At 37.8% G+C, this 13,207-nt stretch overlaps 2 protein-coding genes across 3 annotated transcripts in view; both read left to right on the top strand.

The window, feature by feature from the left end:
• The window catches only part of LOC107726448 (kinesin-like protein KIF25), a 12,977-nt gene extending 4,169 nt beyond the window's left edge, over positions 1–8,808 (top strand). The window contains 15 exon segments of the mRNA XM_016536023.1: positions 1,160–1,225; positions 1,964–2,089; positions 2,557–2,698; positions 4,113–4,216; positions 4,505–4,590; positions 4,802–4,841; positions 4,951–5,018; positions 5,111–5,185; positions 5,307–5,450; positions 5,558–5,734; positions 6,230–6,384; positions 6,942–7,085; positions 7,088–7,165; positions 7,326–7,481; positions 8,240–8,808. Coding sequence (XP_016391509.1) covers positions 1,160–1,225; positions 1,964–2,089; positions 2,557–2,698; positions 4,113–4,216; positions 4,505–4,590; positions 4,802–4,841; positions 4,951–5,018; positions 5,111–5,185; positions 5,307–5,450; positions 5,558–5,734; positions 6,230–6,384; positions 6,942–7,085; positions 7,088–7,165; positions 7,326–7,481; positions 8,240–8,391 — 1,713 coding nt within the window. The 3' untranslated portion in view covers positions 8,392–8,808.
• A 216-nt stretch (positions 8,809–9,024) lies between these two features.
• LOC107726446 (heme-binding protein 2-like) lies at positions 9,025–12,094 on the top strand. 2 transcript variants are annotated; one of them, XM_016536021.1, is made up of 5 exons: positions 9,025–9,186; positions 9,796–9,883; positions 10,102–10,237; positions 10,697–10,877; positions 11,504–12,094. In XM_016536021.1, exons 2-5 carry the CDS (start codon positions 9,809–9,811, stop codon positions 11,682–11,684), a joined length of 573 nt encoding a protein of 190 aa, XP_016391507.1. In that variant the 5' UTR covers positions 9,025–9,186; positions 9,796–9,808; the 3' UTR covers positions 11,685–12,094. The 2 variants fall into 2 exon arrangements, with proteins under 2 accessions (XP_016391507.1, XP_016391508.1); XM_016536022.1 differs by lacking the exon at positions 9,025–9,186 and adding an exon at positions 9,600–9,704.
• Positions 12,095–13,207: the final 1,113 nt, after the last annotated feature.

Here is a 13,207-nt window from a genome sequence, read left to right as displayed (position 1 = left end):
CATTAGAATAATTAGAATAATATGCAAATATCATCATTTAGTACCATGGTCTATAGGCCTATATCAAAATCTATCTCATATATCTCATACCATTAATGTACCATGGTACAGCCGCCATACTTGTTTGTGTTTTTGTAAGGGATGGCTGTGTCTCAAAACCTAGAGCTGCTGACCCAGGATAGAATTATGTATATTAACCAGATGTATTGTCTAGGTAGGCAATTCACTAAGATTTTAAGACACATCCACAGGTGTGTCAGGTAAGTTTTGTATATGACTGGTGATCAGCTGAATTTTGTAGTTTATATTATTTGTATCGTTTTTATTTTTAAAATACTTTGTACTATTGCGTGTGTTCTGTATAGTTATATATTTAAATGTAACGATAAAGCCCACTCCTTCTTTCTCGAGGTGTAAAGTATTTAAGTAAATGTAATTAATACTGTAGCCTACTTGAGTATCTTTTTCGATACTATGACTATCAAAGATATTAGCAACTTTTATTCTCTACGTCACTACATTTTTGAATAAGTATCTGTACTCTTTACTCCACTACATTTGTAATGAGTGTTGCAATTATACATTACATTTTGCATGGCACCTAGCTTTTTCTGCAGCAGTTTATTTCTGCTACAAAAGAAGTGATATTGCCAACTACAGGGCACTGAAAGTACTATATCTTGTTCGTTTTCCCCTTACTCACCCAAACTTGTCAACAAGGCTACTTTACGTGAATAAGAGTTCCTTAGCAAGCCATTGAGGCCAAAACCAGCACATCCAGTGCAAGAAGGCTTTGACTTTTTAATTTTGCTTAACATTATTTTATTTATCTCGAAGAGACCTTTTTCATTGTTTTTTGTTTTTTTTTTCCAATTTTGAGGTGTTCAGTTTTATTTTGGTTTTAGAAAATAAACGTGATTCCTCTCCTCACAAATCACCTCTTTCTTGTTTTTCACTGGCGTGTCTCTTTGACTAGTGCATCTTTGAGCCTATATTTAATATAAGTTAAATACTGTTCAAATCAGATACTTTTACTCAAGTTGTTTTGGAATTGGTGGGTTGTAATTTGTAATGAAGTAATTTTGACTGTAAGGTATGTGTACTTTTACTCAAGTATGGTTTTCAGGTACTCTTTACGCTTCTGTCTTTCTCCTTTTAGAGTAAAGAGGAGCGTATTTTGGAGTTGGAAACAGAGAATGCTCTCCTTCATTTGAGACTTGCTGAGGTATGGATGAAGCAAATTCAGTGTGAAATGCATCTAACTCCACTAATGGGGGTCGACCCTCCACTGCAGTTAAAAGTTTGACCTGCCAGATGGTTTCACTGCAAGATAAGTGGCTTGCAGACAGGCGACAGGTGCTCGCCAGTCTCACCTAATTTACTCACATGCTTAATATCTGGGTATGAAGTATAGACCAGAGATATACCTTTGGTTGGAGATCCACATACAAAAATATACCAATAAGAAAACTTTTTGTATTATGATAATATTATGGTAATATTTGAAGTAGCTTTGAGTGCAATCTAAATACCATGGTGTATAAATATGAGAATTATTTTGTATCATGGGAAAAGATTGATTTTTAAAAAAAGAAATTATACTTTTATTCAGTTAGATGCATTCAATTGCTAAAAATGACAGTAAACATATATTTCTCTTTATAATAAATGCTGTTCTTTTGAACTTTATATTCATCAAAGACACCTGAGAAATATTATGAAGGACAACTGTCCTTTCAAAAAAAAGTTATTTTAAATTGTAAAATAATTTTTACAATTAAATTGTAATTGTAAAAAAAAATCAAAATATCTTACAGAGACTTCAGACTTTTGAATGGTAGTGTGTATCAAAATACCATAGACTTATCATCTCCGCAATGTTTTTTGTAAGGTGAAAAAACTATGTAAATGCACTGATGAGTTTGTATGTGCTCCCCATTGACCTTTCCTTAACCTTTTCAAGTGTTTGTGTAAACTCCGCCGTGAGAGAGAGGAAGAAATCCATGTCCAGAGACAGAAACATCAGCAGCAGAGGAAAGTGCAGAAGTCCACACATGCAGCTCTCTCCAAACTTCTGTCTGAAGTTCAGGTGATGGCAAAACACTGCTTTGAAACAAGTCCTACACTACAAATGCAGTGAAATGCAATGTTTTACAAATCCAGCATCATCATGTGATCTGTGTTGCTCTCAGATGCTGAAACAGGACTTGAAGGATGTTTTTACCATCTACGTGGGGTTTGCTAAAGAACTGGAGGAACAAAGCAAGCAGCTGTTTGAATGTGTGGGCACTGCCAGAAATGCTAGACCTTTCCTTAACCTTTTCAAGTGTTTGTGTAAACTCCGCCGTGAGAGAGAGGAAGAAATCCATGTCCAGAGACAGAAACATCAGCAGCAGAGGAAAGTGCAGAAGTCCACACATGCAGCTCTCTCCAAACTTCTGTCTGAAGTTCAGGTGATGGCAAAACACTGCTTTGAAACAAGTCCTACACTACAAATGCAGTGAAATGCAATGTTTTACAAATCCAGCATCATCATGTGATCTGTGTTGCTCTCAGATGCTGAAACAGGACTTGAAGGATGTTTTTACCATCTACGTGGGGTTTGCTAAAGAACTGGAGGAACAAAGCAAGCAGCTGTTTGAATGTGTGGGCACTGCCAGAAATGCTATTCAGGATTTCCAAAGTGATGACCTTCAGAGTGAGTGTGAACTCACACACCAACATATCAGTTCATCTGTATTATCTGTGAATATTTGTACCTCCAAATACACTTAATGGGTCTCATTCACTAATTACGTGCACATAGACTATTCAGTCATATGGCAAGGTGACAAAATGGCCTGGATTGTGAACCTCAACTCTGAACCTCCATCCCCTCTTCTATTTAATCTTCTGCTCTCATTTCCTTTTCATCTGTCTCTTCCTTCATCTGTCTCCTCCTCTACCACAAAACCAGCCGTGTTGTGACAGTAGGTATGTGGTGCAGTGTTCAGAGATTATCCACAGTTCCCCTCCCCCAGCCTCTCCTCCAGGAAAAGCTGCTGTCAGCAGTGACAGAAAGGTCATGTGTCCTGTGTCCTGTGCGTCACCTGCACACCATGGTGACAAGCCTCCCGCAGGGCCTGTGGATCTTATCCCTTGTCATTTATATAGTTGTATTTGTAAAACTCCAAGCCAAACAGCTCCTCACTGAGTCTCAAAGTGCAAATTAAAAAATATGTTACTGACAAAAAGCTTTTAAGGATACAATCAAAGACTACAGTATCACTACCATTATTGTTTCCAGTGATGTTTGGTAGATTTTTTTAGTCCAATATTAATTTCATTGCATTTAGATGTTTACACGCATTACTTCACATGTGGAGCTATCAACAATGAACTCATACTGTATTTATATTAAAAAGTATATAAACTTATATATTATTATTAAACCAATCACATAATTTAGTTTGTGATTGTAAACATTCAAAACTGATAAGTACAAACAAAGATTTATTTACAAGCATCTTTTGTGTATCTTTTGTTTGTTACTACTAAATGTTCTTGGGCTGTTATTAAATATAGTCAAGTTTTGTTCTGACCATTAGTCATCAAATGGTCAGAGGGATGTAGGTAACCTTTAATTTATTCATCTAAGTGGTCCCTAGAACCTAAAGTAGAACCTAAATGTTGATGACATCCAAACTTGTGAGTTGTTCAGTTTGTATCATTGCAGACATGATAGTTGGGTATTCTTGCATTGACATGGAGGCATTTTTCTCCTTTTCTTGTGACATTTGACCTGTATTTTGCTATTTCCTCCTCACATTCACGTCATGCTTCAGGCTCCTAAAACTAAAAATGTGCTTGTCTTATTTCTGTGCTGTCAAGTATTTTCTCATTCAGTTTCTTCTTCGGCCCTGGACAAACGGTTCCTAATACATTACTCAATCACTTCACTTGTTTCTATAGTCAAGTCATTAAACTGACTGGAATGTCCCATGGATTAGTGGTTTCCGTATGAAACCTGAGTGTCTAATTGGTCCTGCACTGCTTTGCGCATTCATATTTGAATATATAGAAATGGATAGTTTTTGCCTTTTTTTAAATACTTTTTTTTTGCCTTTCTGCAGAGCTCCAGGTTCAGGTGACTGCACTTGAGCGCTCTTTACAGGAAGAGAAGGAGAGGTGCAAAGAGGAGCGGGTGAGGAGGAGGCTGCTCCACAACACCCTGGTTGTACGTACAGTACTTGGTTCTCTGATTTGACTCACTGTTCTTAATGTATTTACAGGGTAATGTTTGCAATTTATATAAAGTCAAGATGTAGGGGGTACACTGAATATCATATTATATTATCACCTGCTGTGGTGGCTAATGTTTTTGACGCATGAATATTTCAGTTATGAATATTTAAAGTATTTCAGACCAATTTCTACCTGACTTATCCTTAAAATGACTGTGTAAGCAGTCAGGATGATTCAGTTAAACTAACAATAGTTGAACTCCACACATTTCTCTCTGTAGGAGCTGAGGGGGAATATCAGAGTTCACTGCAGGGTGCGTCCAATTCTGCACTTTGATCACATCCCAGGATCACCTACAACCAATGGGTAATGCAATCTATAAACATATTTAACAAATAGTGGTAGATTAATGCATATTAAATTAATTAAAAAAATGTGAACTTACAAAATTGAAAATTTAATTAATAATAAAATGTGATTTCAATTTAAAATTAAAATTTTATTTCATTCAGCAACCACTTGTTTTGGGTATGTGGTATATCTTGTTGGTGTACTAAATCTCATTTTCATTTTTAAGATCTTCATCATGTGAAGCAGTAGTGCAGGCCATCAATGATGTGAGTGAACTGATTATTTGTAGTGTTTATGGGATCTATAAAATTGTAATGGCCTAGTATTACACCCTATACCCTCGATTAATCATCTCTGACCACCCTTGTTTTGCAGGACTCTGTTTTTGTGAACTGCGCCAAAACCTCAAGTCCTGTAATGAACAAAATATTTGAGTTTGAGAGGTATTTGGACACTGCATAAAATGTGTACATTTAAGATGGGAGATTTGGTGGTGGGTGATGTAGTTTGTGTCCGTAATTTGTTTGAACTGCAGAGTATATGGTCCGGAAGACAGCCAAGAGACTGTGTTCGAGGAGGTGAACCCCCTTCTAACATCTCTGCTTGATGGGTGAGTATCCTATTTAATACCACCAAGTTTTACGGTTCACTTAGGGAAGATACTGTGATAAAATGTCTAAATATACTTATATATAATGTTTATAAAGAAGAAGTTCTCTCCTTCATTTCAGGTATAATGTATGTATCATGGCATATGGCCAAACAGGCAGTGGAAAGACGCATACAATGATTGGCTCCCAGTCTGAGGATCCCACAGCTGCAGTGCAGGACTCTCATCAGGGCATCATTCCAAAAGCAGCCAATGAGCTATTCAAGTAAGCCACGGCTCACATCCCTCTCACAGCACACTTAAAATCACTACACATTTCACTCATCTACAATATTACAATAAACAGTCTGTCTGCATTGATAAATGTCCCAGGCTGATCTCTGAGAAGCCAGCAGACAGTCATACGGTGGAGATGTCAGTGGTGGAGGTCTATAATAATGAAGTTCTGGACCTGCTGGCCAGAGATGAAGGTGGGGCGACAGTTGGGGTGAAGAGAGAGGTCATCACCACCAGCACAGGCACCAGTGAGGTGCCCTGCCTAACATATGAGTGAGCCACAGCAGTCAGCATGAAGATACAACCTATCACACATTTCAACTTTAATAAATTGTATTTTAACAATTTCATAAGATACAATGCAGTGCCAATAATAAAATGCAACAAACTATGTAATCATACAAAAACAAAATAAGTTATCAACTTTGTTATGTATTAAGTTAAGCTAAATGAAAAAGAAATTTTTATTTTGTTGATGTCAAAACATTTTTTCTATTCAGCCTATGTCATGTTATTGTATGATTTTACATATATATTGATCTGTGCAGTTTGTGGTCATTTTAATAAATAATATTTGATATTTAGGACATCTTCCTTTTGTGCAATATATTTTTAGTCGTGTTAATGCATGTATGGGTTGCATTTAAGTTTACAGTCAGCATTTATTTTTTGTTTGACCTTCTTCATTGTACTTTGAGCTTTTGCTGCATGCACACATGACTGTCACGGGTTTGCATGTGTTTGACTTGACTTGTTTGTGTGTGTCAGGTTGGTGCGGAGCTCTGCAGAAGTGATGCAGCTGATCAATTCTGTGTTAAAACTAAGATCTCACTGTCCCACCCTGGTGCACATGGACTCTTCCAGATCTCATTTCATCGTCACTCTCACCGTCACCTCCAAAAGCCCAGATGCACTGACTCTAGGTATGATATAAAGTGTTTCTTCAAGAGTGCCAGTCCCCAACTCACACATTTTGAAGCTCTAATGTTCCCTCAAGCCATACGCCACTATCTGCAGTACACGCAGTTATGGCTGTTAAGTGAGACCAAGCGTATTATCTAAAGACGCACACACAAACAGTCATTCAAACAGCTCCATTTTCTCACACACCCACTGGATTAGTTATCTTCACGAACACACACACACACTCTCTCTCAAGCACTTTCTTGCTACTTGAGAGCCCAATGTTCACTTCAAGGTAGCACTGAAAGACCTTATAAAGGTTGTCATTGGATTCAAGTGTGTAGCATCAGAGGCATATGTGCAGGAGACATATAATTGTATGAAATGAATGGAATGGGACAAATGGGGCCTCTGTAGTCCCGCCCTAATGTTAAAAGAGCCAATCACTTTTTAATAAAGGTCTAATTTAAATATATATATATTTAAAAAATAAAAAGGGACTTTGTTACCATAACTCTTGGAAGAAAATGTATTCATACTTTATGGACTCATATAGTGTGATCTACATGTGTTGCAGCTCGTCGTCTGCAGAATGCCAGACAGGACGTCCAGCGGGTGTCTCAGAAGGAGTGGTGGAGCCCACGCTGCCGCAGGGCGGCCTCATCACGCTCGTCTAGCTTCGCCTCCTCCCCGTGCCACTCCCCCTGCCACTCACCATGCCCCTCCCCCGACCCAGCATCACACAGCCCCCCCTCAAAACCAAGCTGCAGTTGGTAGACCTGGCTGGGAGTGAGTGTGTGGGTAAGAGGATGCAATGTAGTTAACACCGTAACCATGTTCAGTCATCAGGTCATTAGATAAGGTTTATGGAGTGTTAAATCTCAGGTCAGATTTTATTGAAGTGCTGCTAGTAAATGAAGATGTGAATAGACTTTCAGCACTAGTGCTTATCTGTTTTTAGGAATGTCAGGTGTGACCGGTGCCGTTCTGTGGGAAAGCTCCTGTATAAACCGCAGCCTCTCTGCTTTGTCCGATGTTCTGGGAGCTCTAGTCGAAAGACGGCCTCACGTACCCTACCGCAACAGCAAGCTAACACATCTGTTACAGGACGCCATAGGTGAGAGCAGATTTACTGTGAAACACAACTACCTTACACATGAAGACTGTAAAAACAGCACTTGTTCCCTATTCTGTCTCAAAAAAAAACTCTGTCTGTCGGTCATTTATTCTGTCTAGCTATGTATCATTATATCATTGTAGCTATTGTTCCATCCATCCATTCAGAAAATAGGGGTAAAGGCGAGTCAAACATTTTTTTATTTGCATGTATTTTGTACGTCATTTATAACAGTATAGCTTACTTGGAAAAAAAATAATAATACTGATTTTATTATTATTTGCAATGTGATTTTAAACATTAGGTATAATGGTTTATGTATATTATTATTTATCTACAAAAGTTTGACTTATGCCATATGTTCTTTTTTGCCTGCTCGGAGACTGTAGATGAAATTTAGCTTTCTAGCTAATTTTCTGTAAATGTGTATTGTGATAGGCACTATAAGTACATTTGACTTAATTCTGGGGCAGTCATGGACAGTCTGTTGTCCCTGTTAAATAAATTATGAACTTGAAAATGCATACTTTTTGCACTTATTGGCCTCTGAATAAAGATTTTGTAATATTTTTTCCTTGTATATAATGTGTGACTTGAGTTTCCTTTGCTTTTATTTGAACCACAGTTAAAACCAGTTCAACCAGTCAGGTTTTAACATGCCACAATAAGTGTTATAGACAAGGCCTGCCTACATTCTTCCCTCCCGAGCCTCACCTGACCATCCTTTTGACATCTTTTCTGTCCCTTTTCTGCCACAGGAGGGGATGCCAAGCTTCTGATAATGCTGTGCGTATCTCCCACTCAACGCTTCCTCACTGAATCTCTTCAGTCCCTGGGGTTCGGTGCCAGAGCCAGACAAGTCCAGAGAGAGCCACCACGCAGGAAAAACACAGCCCTGAAGATGAAGTGACCAACAGGGAGATGCATTTGATAGCTGCTTGTGTATTTTTATTTTTATGTATTTTGGTCACAGGTTTATGGTGCTCAGGTCATATTGAAAGTTGCAGTGTTTTGTAAGAAGACTTTAGGGTTAAATTTATGTTGATATCACAGTAGCGTATGCTAATGCTTGTTAGAGATTCAATATTGTCAATTTTGGACAGGATACACACAATCTCTTGCACATTGGGGATATTCTTCTGAAAAAATGTTTATAAGGTTTTTGTGTCTAGTGTGAGTGGAATATTTCAGATTGTGTGTGTCTGCAATTATCCATTAGTTTGTACAAAAGTATTGATGTGATGATGGAAAATGTATGGCTTTTAAGTGATAGTGTTTGCAACCTGACTCTAGTTGACCTTAAATTTTACTGCAAGGTAATTTGATGCCTTTCTAATGTATCACTATTTATGAATGTTTAAAAATGTTTTAAATTTAATAAATTTTATTTCAAATATTTTGTCCCATTGTTGCCAAAGAGCACTGATGTAATATTTCTTCCCGAGAGTAGTATAGCGCTGCTGGGTCGTGTCTTTCTTTATTTACATATTCGTCACAACCAATCGGAGCCTTCTCGTGCGTGATGTAACATGAAAACACGGAAGTGTCAGTGTAAGCGTTACGGAGACTTGTTACATAGCGCCCGTAACTGCATCTTCATTATCTAGAAGAAGAACACGCCTATCTGACTGACGGTTAAATACTGCGCTCGAGCTTCTCTTAGTTTTTAGTCACTTGCAACATTTTAGCGCCAAACGGCGGACAGGTGAGTTTATATATCACTGCAATCTAATAAGTGTGTAATATAGTGGTAGTTTGATTTCAGCGCAATTTGGCAACATTTGGACAGTCTTAATGTACAGACGTGGCCCATATTCCATCCATATGTATTTTTTTTTATTAGAGTCGCGTATGGGGGGGTGGGGGAAGCTAATTATGATGTATTTAAAAAATATATATTTTCCTCAGTATTGCGCGATAAAACAGCGCAGAATACCGTTTACAGCATGTCACAACTTGAACTAACAGATTTAAGTTGTATTTACTTTTAATTATTATCTAGAATAGCTCATATAGCATTGTTAGCCTTGTCATAATCATGTTAATATGGGCAGAGAAGTATACAATCCTATAAACGTCCCAACGTACTGGACTACTAATTACCACTCAGTATTGTTGTATGGAAAAAATAATTCTCTCTCATTTTTTTCCACGTAATGACACACATATAAAGATATTTTAGGTAAAAATATGGAATCATTACAAAAATTCATCTGGTGTCAGGTGTGGAGCTTCATTCTCACGTTGACATTTCTAAATTGTGTTTTGTCTAAATAGTTTGCAACTTTATTAATCCATCTTTAATTTTGAACAGCATTACAGTCAAGATGCTTAAAGCCATCGGTCAAACTTTTTTTTCTTCTGGACTCCAGCACCCAAAGTTTACTGCTCAACAGAGTAAGGTTAGTGTGTACATGGGTGATTTTGCCAGAAACTTTTCAGACTTTACTGCAGATTTTGGATATGTTAATTTTTACTTATTGCTTATTAGCAAAGATAATGCTTAGTTCTTGATGTGTCCTAGACTCATGTCTAGATTAAAGCAGACCTTGTCTATTGTTGTTTATTGTTTCATGGCTCATATGTTTCCAGTCATATTTGATGAATAGATGCTTTTTAGGGTGAAGACTATGAGGTCCGCACTTACCACACAACAAACTGGGTGAGCACAGCTATGACTGGCATGGAGCAGGACCCGGCCCTTAGCACAGGCTTCAGAAGACTCTTCAAATACATTCAGGGGAATAATGACAAAAGTAAGTAGTCATGTTCCTGTAGGTGACTAGAAAGCAGATTTTTCTGTAGTAGAAATTCAAGATTAGAGCTTTCAGCCATTATTTCTGCATTTTGGGCCTGTGATTATGACATTTTCATTACACAACACGTATACAATGGAAAATAACATAAGCACATAGGTGAGAAATCACCTCATGCTCAAAGCCAAAATTCAGTTATGTGGAAATGAAGGTTTTCTGTGAGCTACATGACTGCTATAAATAAATCTCACTACCAGCATAAATCTTGATATGCCTTTATAATAATAAAAAATTATTATGTGCATGTGGCAGGTTGTGTTCCCACGGAGTAAACTGTGCTAATGATTCACCAGATTACATTGCATTTGCGAAATAGCTTTAGCAGATATTTCAGACACTGAGATAATTGCATGTTTCTGCTCCTTTACTTATGCGCTTGTCCTGTACGTCATGTATCAGAGTGTAAGGTGGAGATGACGGCACCAGTGAGCTGTCTGATTGAGCCTGGTGCAGGACCCGCTTGTGAAAGCACCTTCACTGTGTCCTTCTACATTCCTGAGGAACATCAGGCTGACCCACCCAAACCCACAGATCCAGATGTTTTCATCGAGAACAGAAAAGAGGTCACGCTGTTTGTGAGGTATGTTTGTGTCAAGGGCTTTTATACTGTAAATGAAAATGCTACACTAGCATTCAAAATTTTGGGGTCAGTTTTTTTTTATGTGACAGAAAAACATTTAGAATTTTGAAAAACATTTCTATTTTAAATAACTGCTGTTATTTTGAAATTTATATTAATCAAATAATTCAGAAAAAATCACAGTTTCCATAAAAATATTAAGCAGCACAACTTTTCAACATTGATAATAGGAAGAAATGTTTCTTGAGCAGAAAATCAGTACATTAGAATGATTTCTGAAGGATCATGTGACACTGAAGACTGGAGTAATGCCTGCTGAAAATTCAGCTTCGCCATCACAGGAAGAAATTATATATTAAATATATATATATTTAAAAACGTTATTTTCAATTTTAATAATATTTCACAATATTACTATTTTTACTGTTTTTTTTTTTTTAAATCAAATAAATGCGGTCAGATTTCTTTTATAAACATTAAAACTTATTAGACTCCAAACCTTTGAATGGCAATTTATTTTGCAAGGGATTTTAGATCCAGGTCAAACCAAGTGTCTTGGAAAAACTACATTACTTTTCTCTGTTTGTTGTCATAGCTTCACATTTGCATGGCCTTGTTTTTTGCAGGACCTATGGAGGCTTTGCTAACAGCGAGAGCAGCCATGTGGAGCTTCTGAAACTGATAGAGAGCCTCAAGAGGGATGGGATGAAATTCAAGGAGGCCCCGTTCTACAGAGCGGGATACGACAGCCCCTTCAAACTGACCAACCGCAGGAACGAGGTGTGGCTGATCAAAGATGAGGAATAAAAGTCCGTAAGGATAAAATGGTCATGCCTTATGATGTGAATGAAGAGGAGGTCAATCTATTTGTTTGAACTTAACAATAGTTATTGTGCAGATGCTTTGTTTACTATGTACCTCAAGTGCCTGAATGTTTTTATAAAAGAATTTAACATTACTAATTGTATATCTGACCAATATATTTTACAGCAACATTAACACTTTTGGTACCTACAATTAACTGTGAAATCATACAAAAAGAATGTTGCAATAATTTCTAATCGGCTGCTTTTGTCACTAATAATGTCTCAAAGCACTTATATTTGTAGAGGCACACGTACTGCATGACTTGACTGAATCACTGACTTTAAATGTTGTGAAATATCTGTATTTCTGTAATATCTGTATCTGAATAAATCTGTATTTTGTGCTGTTTATATTGCACTCAATATTGAATCTAACCATTTAAGGGAACAATAACATTGTATTAAAGGTGGGGTAAGTTATTTCTGGTAGCCAATGTTGATACTTCAAATCACCAAAACAAACACGCCCCTACCCCAAAAGAATCTCGCCCCTGTTTTGATAGCTCCGCCCCACACATTCGTACGCAACCCAGGCAATGATTAGTTCTGTGAAACAAAGCAAAACCAATGTTACACCGTGTCTACACCGGACGCGAGCGGCGCGGCGCGACAAAATACTATAGAACTCATTATAATCAGTGATGCTGTCTACACTGGGTGCGGCGTGACACGACAAATCCCCGACAGAAAACTGCTGCTGTGCTCTATTTATGACATATTGACACATATTTCAAATGATTTTCAGGGTCGCTTTATCGCGTCCAGTGTAGACAGACTTTAACTGTTGCGGCGCGACAACTGTCGCGTCCGGTGTAGACCCAGTGTTACTCACCTATCGAGAAGAAACAAAGCAACATTGGCGTCCGATCGCAGGCCTTCCGCTCCTTGAGTTCTCTCCAGCGCTGGAAAGCTGATCCGATATTTACACGGGTCCTACTTCTTGCCTCATCGTAAACCTTCTTTTGTTCTGCTGATGTTTTCCTCTTTTGTTTTTTATCCGCAATCTCTATCTGTCTGTCGTTGCTCAGCTCGGCTAATGTCTCTCTTCCACATCATGAGTAGACACGCCCCTTACTGCTGATTAGCTACAAGTTTGTTTTGGTTCTCGGCCGACTTAGTTTTCTAAAGCGTTTTTGAAAAAATACATACCCCACCTTTAACTGGTATTTTGTCAGTTTGATCTTAAAGGGATAGTTCACCCAAAATATGAAAATTCTGTCATTAATTACTCACCCTCATGTCGTTTCAAACCCGTAAGACCTTCGTTCATCTTCGGAACACAAATTAAGATATTTTTGATGGAATCTGAGAGCTGTCTGACCCTGCATAGACAGCAATACAACTGAAATGTTCCCAAGTCCAGAGATGTAGCAAGAAGATCGGTAAAATAATCCATGTAACATCAGGGGTTCAACCGTAATTTTAAGAAGCTACAAGAATACTTTTTGTGTGCAAAGAAAACAA

The sequence above is a fragment of the Sinocyclocheilus rhinocerous genome, unplaced genomic scaffold (genome assembly GCF_001515625.1).
Source record: "Sinocyclocheilus rhinocerous isolate Xijiao unplaced genomic scaffold, SAMN03320098_v1.1 scaffold605, whole genome shotgun sequence".
In the NCBI taxonomy this organism is placed as follows: domain Eukaryota; kingdom Metazoa; phylum Chordata; class Actinopteri; order Cypriniformes; family Cyprinidae; genus Sinocyclocheilus; species Sinocyclocheilus rhinocerous.
This window is presented reverse-complemented; position numbering and strand designations above follow the sequence as displayed.

Excerpts from the sequence above, each read along its gene's own strand:
- LOC107726446 (XM_016536021.1), top strand. The coding sequence starts at position 9,809 with ATGCTTAAAGCCATCGGTCAAACTTTTTTTTCTTCTGGACTCCAGCAC. Across the intron at positions 10,238-10,696 it reads TCAGGGGAATAATGACAAAA|AGTGTAAGGTGGAGATGACG; the intron begins GTAAGTAGTCAT and ends GTCATGTATCAG. Across the intron at positions 10,878-11,503 it reads GAGGTCACGCTGTTTGTGAG|GACCTATGGAGGCTTTGCTA; the intron begins GTATGTTTGTGT and ends TGTTTTTTGCAG.